The sequence below is a fragment of the Vulpes vulpes genome, chromosome X (genome assembly GCF_048418805.1).
Source record: "Vulpes vulpes isolate BD-2025 chromosome X, VulVul3, whole genome shotgun sequence".
In the NCBI taxonomy this organism is placed as follows: domain Eukaryota; kingdom Metazoa; phylum Chordata; class Mammalia; order Carnivora; family Canidae; genus Vulpes; species Vulpes vulpes.
The window spans coordinates 70,742,550-70,754,890 of NC_132796.1; the positions used below are offsets into that span (position 1 = coordinate 70,742,550).

General features: G+C 40.2%; 1 protein-coding gene across 2 annotated transcripts in view; it reads right to left on the minus strand.

The window, feature by feature from the left end:
- Positions 1-2,412: 2,412 nt before the first annotated feature.
- The window catches only part of PCDH19 (protocadherin 19), a 124,516-nt gene continuing 114,587 nt past the window's right edge, over positions 2,413-12,341 (minus strand). For both annotated transcript variants that reach the window (XM_026006567.2, XM_026006568.2), the window contains exon 5: positions 2,413-8,384. In XM_026006567.2, coding sequence (XP_025862352.1) covers positions 7,795-8,384 — 590 coding nt within the window. In that variant the 3' untranslated portion in view covers positions 2,413-7,794. The remainder of the gene's footprint in view (positions 8,385-12,341) is intronic.

A 12,341-nucleotide genomic window follows, 5' to 3' on the forward strand; every position in this document is an offset into this window, starting at 1 on the left:
ACAATTTCCCCCTCACCTTTGGGCAGCAACAGCAGAGGTTCCCACCAGGGCTCTGTGGACTCCCTCCAGAGCATTGATCATTGAAAGAATGAGGTAGGGATATAGCCAGTGAGCCAGTAATTGCATATAACCAAGAGAATCTTGTGTCGCTTGTCACTCATTCTCCTCCACATCCAAAGCAGCACATGATGGAAGTGTGAGACATACAAGTAGGTCATTTGCCAACAAAAGGAAAGTTAGGACCTAGAACTCTAAGAGAAAACCTCTCTGATCCCATCCTGGAGAATTTTGTTTTGCAGGTTAAGGGTCCCATCCCCTTACAAGTGGTGGCATATCTATACCCCAAAACCAAAATAATGAAAATGGGTAGTCTTATGTGTCCCTCAAGCAGCTGTCACTTCTTATCAGAATCTGCCCTCTTGGGCAGTTTCCCACCATGGTTTCTTGACCCCACACACAGCAAAAATCAATGACAGATGAGGTGAGTCACAAGTTACCAAAATGAAGAAGTGTACAATTTAAATAATTTGCTATGTTTTGTTTTACAACCTTTAATAGCTTTGACATGATGTCTCTGATTTAGTAACTCTCCCACTTTTGGCAGAGGTTCAGTAGTTGTCCATGACCTTGGATGTACTGGTGTTGCATGTATGAATGCCCTTCATCTTGTGACTACTTATTTTTCTCTTGCTCATTCTTTGAAGAATATTATTTTAATTAAGATTTTATTTATTCATTCATGAGAGACACAAAGAGAGGCAGAGACACAGGCAGAGGGAGATGCAGGCTGCGTGATCCCCGGGACCTGGGATCACGCCCTGATCTGAAAGCAGACGCTCAACCACTGAGCCACCCAGGTACCCCTGAAGGATCTTATTTTATTTTTTAAAGATTTTATTTATTTATGCATTAGAGACAGAGAGAGAGAGAGAGAGAGGCAGAGACACAGGCAGAGGGAGAAGCAGGCTCCATGCAGGGAGCCCGATGTGGGACTCGATCCTGGGTCTCCAGGATCACACCCTGGGCTGAAGGCGGCGCTAAACTGCTGAGCCACCCGGGCTGCCCTGAAGGATCTTATTTTAAAGAGGAGTTGCCATTCCTTTTTGAGGACCCCCCTAAAAAAAAGGTAAATGGAAGAGGGTCAGAGAAACTACTTTGCACTTTTGGTGTGGGCTAATTACATAAGCACTCAAAATGGGTTCCTATGACTTAATGGCCTCCAAGACAGTGACAGATCAGCCTCCTTCCAATACACCTTTAGGAACATCTGTGAGTCTGTGTAAACATCTGTATATACATCTGCATATGTAATTTCATTTGTCCCAGCATGTCTGCATTCGCATTCTGATGTAACATCTGTTAAACTGCAGCATCAAATATCTGGCTCTTGCTACAGCTTTAAGCTAATTCTGGGGGGATGAGATGCAATCTCAATTTAATACAGGTGGGCAGGGATAGCAGAAAGCTGGAGATCAAGGGAAACAGTGGATTTCCTTGAGATTTTTTTTTTAATGGTCCAGAGAGACCAGGTCATACTGAAGCAATTTAGCCTTTAACCACTAAAGGCATTATTTGGGAATGTTCTGCCATGCCCCTTTTTTTTTACTCTACCAGGATTTTTTTTTCTGCCCGTTTCTGCCAGAATGAATACCTACAGCCGAAGTGCTAAGCCCCAGAGAATAACAGTTTAGATAAAGCAAGATTATTGGGACTTATACCATAGCCCTGTTACGTACAAAGTCAGAGCCTCTCCTGTTGCTTCACTTTCAAATCGGAAGGCATCAAGGAGGCAGCCACGTCATCTTTGTTTCAAACTCTCTTCTGCTATCAGCGTCTACTATTTCTCACCTTTTTAAAAAATTGATTCCTCAGAGAAGTCCCACTGTGAAGTTGGCCTGAAATGGTGATTCTTAAAGAATGGTTTTAGTGTTCTTGTTTAAAGTACCACCCAGAAAGTGGGCGCCTGAGTGGCTCAGTGGCTGAGCGTCTGCCTTTGGCTCAGGTCGTGATCCCAGGGTCCCGGGATCGAGTCCCACATCGGGCTCCCCGCTGGGAGCCTGCTTCTCTCTCTGTGTGTCTCTCATGAATAAATAAATCAATCTTTTTTTTTTAAGTACCACCCAGAAAAGTCTTTGGCATTCTAGATATGAATGGGTCTCTCTCCTCAGAAAATGGTATTAACTAGGATAGGAAGGAGGAGAGGCACACGGGAAATGACTAGAGCCTGGTCGAAGGAAGAAGCCCCCCCTTAGTTGGAGACTTGGCAACCCAGTGAAGTGGAAAAGGCAAGAGGAACCCTTTGGGCCTGAACACCAGTGTCCCCACCAAGGGCTGGTTACTTCCTTGGCCTAAAAATTACCACATCCTTACAGCCAACCAATGCTAAGACACATCTCACCAAACACTCAACAATTTTTCCATAATAGCCTTTAATACTAAAATGCATTGAATTTTTGAAGCAGAGAAAACACATTTATGGGGGAAACAGAGAACCACCAGATAAAAGGAAACAATGTGGCAGATAACACCATTTAAAACATAACTGTAATAATTTAATAAAGCTGCTTTATCATCTTCATAAAACAGAGTGGTGATTCTGTGTTTTTACAATGATTCAATCACTGTGAAAATGTACATAACATACAAATCAGCATATACAACAATTTCATCTTCATATAATCAGCAACAGAGACTGCTTAATGAGACATACTGTACTTGCATCCCTCTAAATTTCCACCCTGGTTTGACAGGTAAACAGTAATAGTGTCATCAGGCTCATTCCCCTCACTAGAGGAGCGAAGGCGTAAGCCTTTTGCAACTAATACCTTAGCATTCAAATAGCACAAGGAGGTATTTGTTGCTTAATTTCTAGCTTGAGCTAGTCTGGCTCTTGGTCATTAAAGTCTGTATCCTAGCCTTCCTCATTTGAAAGCCAGCCAGTGCCAGTAAAAATCTACTTAACCAGTGCTGTAATGGTGTTAGCCCGTTTGTTTGCTAAGGTCAACAGCAACTTACAATTAGTAACAAGGTCAATTAATTGCCAACACAGCTGGAGCAACAATCAGCATCATCAGTTTTCCCTAATGACCTACAGTGCTTTCCAATCAAGATCAGGTTTTCGTGGGTTATTCTTTACCAAGAGCGCCTTACAATATACATTTCAGACAAGGTGGTTGATTTTCTTTGTTTTACAAAAGCAATATGAGTTCTATTAGAAATTAATTCACTTTTGCACAATAAGTGACCCACAGGCCAATTCCAGCCTCACAAGAAAACAAAGAGAGCTTCAACAACTTCTTTAGGACAATGTGTTTTGCTCTGGAATATTTCGTTATCAATATAAAGCCACCCGGTCCCAGCCCCACCCCCACACATCCCCTTTGAATATTACTTTGTTACATACTTAAACTAAAGAACAACATCTCAATACACTTCAGTGTCAGCAGATACAATTTGACTCATGAAATGACATCCTTAAATGTAATTTTACTGAGAAGGCAAACACTAGGACTGTATACAATGGACTTCTTAAGGTCATGTATGCCAGGTTTTCAAAGTTAGTTAGGGTCTTATTACCCTGGGTAAAGAGCCAAGTGGACCAGACTTGTTAGGATGCTTTGGGGAACATTCAAACATCAAAATGACCCCACAGAGGGCATTGGAATTCTAGCCAGAATTGCTATTATGTACAATAGTAATCCTTTTCCCACCCTGGATGCCTGATTGAGCTTCCCCTACACCCCTGCCTCTCCCCAAACTGCCTTCTGTCCTTGGTGCCTCAATTTGACCACTTTTCCTTTGCTTGTTAATGACATGATAGAGTAACATGAAAAGTTCAACTGAATTCCTATCCTACGATCAGTTGTATGCTGTTCTTGAAGGAACACTATCGAGATGAAACCCTGGGTGTTGCTAATTTTCAGAGTTCTACATTATATTCCCTATAACATCTCTTATTCATGATCAATAGGTCACCATGTCAACACATTAGTTTAGATGGGCACCTTAGGTGCAATTAGCTCTATTAGGCAGGTTTACTCTGGAGCAGTGATACTCAAAAGTGTGGTCCCCGGACCAGCAGCACCAGCATCACCTTGGAATTTTTAAATAGGCAAAGACTCAGGACCTATCCCAGACCTACTGAAACTCTAAGCGTGAGGCCCAATCAACCCACGCTTTAACAAGCCCTCAGCCTTTAGTGGGCATCTGATAAATAGGAATTACCAGGCCTCTCTGCCAAGAGCTTCTGCTTCAATTGGTTTGGGTGAGAACAGAGAATTAACCATTTCTGAGAAGTTCCCAAGTGATGTAGTTGCCGCCGGTTCAAAGACTACAGTTTTAGGAAAACCGCCCTTCAGGAACTGCAGGATCCTTTGGCCCATTACCTATCTGGGCAATAAGGTGGACCACAATTTACTCTCCTGGCTTTAAGAGGATCAAAGATATGGTAAGTTTCATTCTGGACAGTTTCAAAGATTAGTCAGTATAGAGAAAATGATTCCACATAGCATGGCTCTCTTCTTCTTCCAATTCCTTGTATATAGCGTATTCCCTATTTGGGGAAAAGCAATCAATGTAAATTAAATCCTATATATTGCATGAAAAAGTTTACCTGCCCAGGGATGTGCCCAATGTAGCTGTTAGAAAAGCAAGTCATGCCTCAACACCAACTCCTTCCCAAAAGGGACATCAGAATAGATGGAATAGAACTCCCTAGGATTTAGGAACTGAAACTTCTCCCTCACATTTAAATGTGTAACATGTTTAGAGAGGGAAAAGGAAGAATATTTGGCCTTCTGGCCTTATGTGGCTTTTCATCAGACATACTGAAAAGGAGGAGGGTGGAACATGAGTCAAAGAGAAATCTAGGATCCTTGCACAAAATTCCTGCTTGCAGGCATAGCGTGTCTATAAAACTAGCCCTCCTAGGATGCCCTTGTGCTTCCAGGAGTATGTATACATCAGACAGTTGTAGAGGGGAAAAAAAGATACTTTCTTAATGAAAAAGTTTCTTTTTCATTACTGTTTCTCTAAACATGCTCAGTAAAGGGTTTGGGAGCCAAAAAAAAACTCTGACTTCCCACTGAGGGAAAAAAAAAAAGTATTTTGATAAGGAAAAAGAATTGGTCTATAGTTTGAAACTGAATTCTGGAAAAAAAAAAAAAGGTGGGAGGGAGCAAAATCTATGCCACTGCTACTCTAACCATTTTAAACTTGGCTGGTAAGAGACATGGCAACCAGCGCCCTCTCTGGCACAGTGGCCATATAACATTTAATATTCCTCGCCAAAATCTTCTCAGGTTCTCCTTCATTCCCACTGAGCATAGCAGGAAATACACCTGTACAAAAATAGTCAAATCTGACTTGAAAGTGACCTTGATGTGGTAGCTAACAATATAACATCAGGATGGGTCAGGTGAAGAACAGTCTAAATTCTACAGGCAGCCATCATAACTTAAAGGAAAAAAATAATTTTAATGCGTTCATCAAAAAGTCACTTGAAAACACAGATAAATACCTAATTCAAAACTACTAAGATGAAATGAATCAAAGAGGGAGAAAAAAAGTGTGTGAGAGACAATGAAATGAGCTGAAATGAAGATGTTATTGTAATTGATCTCTAATGGTATTGGTTTCAGAGGGAAATCTGTAGCCACACCAATATTTTGCATGAGGTAGTATTCAGCACTGAATAAGAAATAAGGATGAATTTATAGCTTCATTATAGTTTTTTTTCAGAAATATTCTCTCCTACCTAACCCCATCCCTACTGCCTTACCCTCCCTCAAAACCCTCCCTCCCATAAAAGAAAATATTCCTATAATGTATAAAGCCAGGAACTCAGACAAAAATAATTAAAACATTTAAAAGAGCTCACTTATCCAACTAAACTTAAGAAAATAAATCCTTGTTTGCATTTTAGTGCTCTAACCTCTAAGCGTTTTTCCTGGGTACTCTTGAATTCCAAAAAAATAAAACAAATGAGAACAGAACTACAAAACTTGTTTCTCTAGAAACAACTTTCTAAAGACCAAGGCAGAGCCAAGGTGACCTATTTTGTTTAATTTTAAATAATGAACTCTTAGGCTGCAAGAATACTATGTTGACTACTAAATATTAATAGACAATAAATGGGGGACTTGGAGAAATGTTAAACAAAAAAAAAGAATGTGCATAACAAACTTGTTACTAATAAAAGGTGTATTCCTAGCCTACAGCAAAGAGTTAGCTAAATCTAAAGGCTTTTCATGTTAATAGTTTCCTGTTCACATTCTTAATTTTAAAAAAGTATTAGTCATAAAAAGACGAGTTCAAGTGTCCAAGTGTCTCCATTTAGAAGGCACAGTAATTGGATTAGTGATGCTGTTACTGGTTACCTGTCTTTTCCTAAATGTACACTTTGTACTGCTTACTTTATTCCTATTTATAATCCTACAATATAGAACAACATGGAGTTCTCAATTCCAGCCCCCGATATGCTTTGCAGTCTAATTCTAATTGTGATTGGGAAACACCGAATCAGGAAGAGTGTGTCTGAAAAGATGCTAATTTAGATCTCAAGATAGATTCAGTCTTTTTGAGTTTTAGACGATTGGATACAGGGAATTTCTAAGCCTGGAAATGGATAACTTTCCATTTCCATTAAATTTCCATTTAAATTTTAAAAACTGATGTCATAAAACATTCAGCATAGTAGTTCTGACAACTGCAAAGTAGATAGCAGTATATCCAAAAATCACTTTTTGGGATCCCTGGGTGGCGCACCGGTTTGGCGCCTGCCTTTGGCCCAGGGCGCGATCCTGGAGACCCGGGATCGAATCCCACGTCGGGCTCCCGGTGCATGGAGCCTGCTTCTCCCTCTGCCTGTGTCTCTGCCTCTCTCTCTCTCTCTGTGACTATCATAAATAAATTTTAAAAAAAAATTTTTAAAAAAAAATCACTTTTTGTGATGATCTATCACTGATCTGGGCAGAAGACTGAAAGGCAGGAGAAATACTCTGCAAGGTGGCAAGTAACCACTATGTGGGTAGCCTCCATGAGTGAGTGTCCTCCAAGTGTTCAATCTATATGTGTGGTGCTGCTCATTCACTTGCCATCTCAGTTTGTTGCACTTTGTTTTTGTCTGTAGTTTTAATTTTTTCTAAGGAAAAAAAAAACACCAACTTCTAAAAGCCTTTTGCCATCACCACATACATAGCAATTTGCAATATCAAATACAACAAAAGCACAGCTAGCAAAAGGATTCTTAAAGCAGGGGTGTCCACAGCAAAGTAGTGGCATTGGAAAGTACTCAAGGTTCAGAAACAACCTTTTGGGGGCTCAATTTCACATCACTGAATCAATGAATAGTACACTATAAATGACCATTAACTTGTCTACACTACAAAACAGTGGCAAGCTTATTAAAGGTGTCCAGAGCTTTCTTTTTGTTATTGTTGTTTTTTTTTAAATGTAATCCTCCACAATGGTAATTTATAATAATTTGACAGAAAAATATATAAATTCAAACACTTAATACATAATACTTTTCCCAACTGAATTTGTCTCTGTTTCCCCAACATCAAGGCCCCGTGAACAACTCAAGCCAAAGCTAATTTGCTCCAACTGAACACCCCTGCTGCCCTTTGAAACGAGAGGGATTGTCACAGAATGATAGTCACTTATAAACAATACATTTAGGGAAAGCTCTGAAATAGCCACTCAAGAACCAACTATTGGTGAGCAATTAAAACAACCAGCCACTGCTTCTTTGATAACCAGCATGGTTTCTCTCTCTTCTTCCCCGAGACTGCTTTAGAGAATGATATCCTTCAGACGCTTCACACCAGGAGACTCTTTGTCACGACCCTCCTTCAGAGTGGGGTTGACCTCATGCATGACTTTCTCACTGTCAGCTCCATGAGGCTCAGCTTCAGAGGGACGAGATGGGCCATTGTTGATATATTGCTCCAGATCATGGGCGGGGGGCGCCAGAGCAATGGTGTAAGACACGGAGGGTTTGGTGGGCAGAGGGCTCTTGAGGTGCAGGGGGGAGGTGACAGGGCTAATAGCCTCACAGCCATTGCCAGCCTCTCGGATAGCGCCATTGACCTTGGGGCTGCAGATGGTCACATCGACAGTTCTCCTGCCTTTCAAGGTGGGCCTCTCCTCAGCCAGGTGTTCACTGACATCTTTTCCAAAGGTTGCAAAAGTCCGCTTGGTGGGGCCACAGTCGTCATAAGCCTCAACATCAGCAGCAGTAGCTTCAATGGACAGCGCGATGACATTCCTCACATGCTCAGGGGACTTGGAGCGGGTGGGCATGGGGTTCCGGGGCATCCAGCACCTGTCAGAGTGGCCAAGAATCCGACATTCTTCCCGGCAATGAAAGCCTTCATTCTGATCTGTTTGGAGAAAATAAAATGTCAATTACATCAGCTTTTCCCAGGAATCTTTGTTACTCCCCAGTGTTCTGGTTTCTTAGGTACCCACAGGCCCTTTTGGGAAATGACACTTTTAGATAGTCCTTTATTGCCTTTTGGGACAAGTGTGAAGAATTGGATTTTTTAAAGGCTGTAGATCTCCCCCTGTATACTCTTCTCTTTTATTATTATTTTTGTTGTTGTTCCTACTGCTGACAAAACTAACCTAAAAGGAAACCTAAAGGGAAACACGTTATGATGAAAAAAAATGTATATTAAATAAAGGTTATCCTGAAGTATCAAGATGCTGAGAGTCAGCATTTTTATCAACAACTCCTGCTAAAACTCAACTGCATTTGAAATTGGTTCCAACAGAATAGGGGATGGGAGCAGAGCAGAGAATCCAACAGTCAGTATATCTGAGAAGCCTTGGCCATATTTTTGAGCAACAGCACTGAAAACTATGCTTCCACCTACTTAATTTTAGATTGGTATCATGCAGGATGCCTGAGTGGCTCAGTGGTTGAGCATCTGCCTTTGGCTCAGGGCGTGATTCCAGGGTCCTGGGATTGAGTCCCTCATCGAGTCCCAAATCAGGCTCCCTCTTGGGAGCCTTCTTCTCCCTCTGCCTATGTCTCTGCCTCTCTCTCTCTCTCTGTGTGTGTGTGTGTGTGTGTCTCATGAATAAATAAATAAAATCTTAAAAAAAAGATTGGTATGTTCTTCAAAAACCCAATCACTTTACTTTTTTCGACCATCAGTTCTACCAGCCAATATCTTCACGAAGTTATTTACATGACTTGATTTCCCATTAGAAGGAATATACTGAGATCTTTTCCTTTCAACTGACCTATAAGTTTCAAATGACCCTATGCACATATCACTCACAGGCTGAACATCATTTAATTATACTCAACTAGTCATCCCTCCTTATTCTCATCTGCAGTTTTATTACGGTCATATTTCTTAAAGATAGCTTTCCTGGATTACTTTAACCCTAACACAGAAGAACTCAGCAGTTAGAATTCATAATTATTGGTGAGACATTTTTTTCTCTTCTCAAATCAGGTTCATTTAATGATAAGGCTTTAATTTGACTCTCGGAGAGGCTTTCTACATGGGTTTCATCAAAGCATGGACCCAGGGTTAATTTCTGCTTATCCATTGGAAAATTGTTCATCTCAATGTCTGGTTTATAGCCCTAGTTTTCCACATCTATTTTTATGTATATTACACAGAGGAAGAGAGTTAATTAAGATTCCAGCAGAACTCAAGGAAATCGAGACCAGAAGAACTGTGGAGCAGATCAACAAAACCAGGAGTTGGTTCTTTGAAAGAATTAATAAGATACATAAACCATTAGCCAGCCTTATTAAAAAGAAGAGAGAGAAGACTCAAATTAATACAATCATGAATGAGAAAGGAGAGATCACTACCAACACCAAGGAAATACAAATGATTTTAAAAACATATTATGAACAGCTATACGCCAATAAAGTAGGCAATCTAGAAGAAATGGATGCATTCCTGGAAAGCCACAAACTACCAAAACTGGGACAGGAAGAAATAGAAAACCTGAACAGGCCAATAACCAGGGAGGAAATTGAAGCAGTCATCAAAAACCTCCCAAGACACAAGAGTCCAGTGCCAGATGGCTTCCCAGTGGAATTCTATCAAACGTTTAAAGAAGAAACCATACCTCTTCAACTAAAGCTGTTTGGAAAGATAGAAAGAGATGGAGTACTTCCAAATTCATTCTATGAGGCCAGCATCACCTTAATTCCGAAACCAGACAAAGACCCCACCAAAAAGGAGAATTACAGACCAATATCCCTGATGAACATGGATGCAAAAATTCTCAACAAGATACTAGCCAATAGGATCCAACAGTACATTAAGAAAATGTATATTACATTCTTGTATGGGGATTACCTAATCAAAATTTTTATCACATTGTATAGTGCATCAAGATACGAGCAGTTTAACATTTACAGAAAACCTTGGGGCAGAATTGGAGGAGGTAGGGAGATAAGGAGAGACTGTAAAGATGAAAACAAAAAAGCATGACAAAATAAAGTTGATATTGCTGTGATTGCTTTTTTGCTGGGGGAAGAAGTCTGAAATTCAGGGTCTTGCCTGATACAGTCTATATATAACACACCTTTCTTTATACACTTGTATTTCTTTGTTTGTTTCTTATTTTTAAATAGTAAATGGGATAGTAAAGAGGCAATGTTCTGTTTCATCTATCAAAGGTTATTTTGAAAAATGGGCACATACAATGGGAGTCTCAAGAAATAATGGTTGAATTGGATGTATACCTTATCATTTGGAAAAAAGGCATTGGAAGCAGCTAAATATCATGGCCTACTCCAGGCTGAGTCCAGATTTCAACACAACACAAAATGGCCTTTGACCTAGTTTAAACTACTGAAAAGCCAATCAAAGTTCAGACCCTTTCAGTGTACTGGGACACAATTTGCCAATTTATCTTTAAGATGGCCATTTTATGCTCCTTTTCAGTGGTGGAGAATAAAACACTCAGAATTTTGCAAATATGAAGCCAAATAACAAATGAGCATTATCACCAATAAGATAAGTGCCTTCCACCATAGGTAGGGCAATGCTTCTGCAAACTCCAGCATAGTTCGACATGTGGGTTGCATGACCACCTCTACAAAATAAAGAGTTTTCAAAGCCTTTTCTCTGCCTCTTCCCTGCAAATTCTCAGTGTTGTCATCTGATAGCCTATCATCATTCAAAATGCATATGTTTCTACCAGACAGAAAGTACGAAAGTAAGGAAAACATGTTGGAACGTACTTAAGAAACGTTTACTTTGTATAGACTCAAACATTTGTGGAAGAGTGTACAGATGATCCACCCATAATCAGTTTCATCTAAATGCAGTGTTTTCCTAGGAAGCCCCAAGATCCCTCCAGTAGGACAGAATTACCATGTTCAGAGTCTCCCAAAAAGATGTTTTATTCCTCCCCATCTCCTCTGAAACCCATATAACTTCCAAGGTAAAAACTCTAAAGAATTAGTGTATTTGTTTTGAGGTGAAGATTAAGGGGGTGCAAGCGGGGGAACATTTTAATAATTAACTTTTATTTCTATAAATCTGAGTAAGAGTTTCCTGGAAGTCAGCAAAAAGGAAAAAAAAAATGTCCAGAAGGCTATGAGATCCCTGTTCTTTTTTCCCCTAATTTACAGCACAAAAGCATGAATAACTTGGTCTTTGAACCCTAGAACCATGGACATATGACAAGCCATTAAGAGAAAAATCTCAGGTGACCTTCAGGTTGATATTACAGGCCACTTTCACACACCTCAAGTAGAACAGTGGTGAATTATAATCTAGCAAGATCATCTCAATGAACTGAACATACAGCTCTCATTTCTTTTTAAGTTTTTAGTATCAAGTAGTTGCCTTCCAATTTGGAGATGCAGTTTTTTTCAACACCATTAAGTAGGAGAATGCCATCCATGTGTTACACTGAAGGCAAGCACAGTGCTCATCCCCATATTAGACTGCTTCAAATAAATAGCATGGGAAGACCTGGATCCCCACCACACACAAAAGAAGAGCAGAGGTCCCAGAAACAGACATCTGTAAGATCTTATGAATTTAGGAAGACCAGAGCAGGGAACTCAGTCTTAGAAGCTTCTCTGCAAAGATAGTACTTGATTTCAACTTACCCACTGCCTACATGGATAAATAACCCTCCGGGAAGAGGAAAAGGTAAACTCCGCTCCTCCGGGAATGTGATAATAAGCCTACCCACCAATCTCACTAAGCCTATGTCAGCCCTATATGAGGTTTAAAAAATAGGATTTTTTTTTGATTAATTATGTGAACTTATATGTTCATTGCTCCTACCTCAATGTGAGCAAAGACTTGAATCTTAGAGACTCATTTACTCACAATGTTTCACCC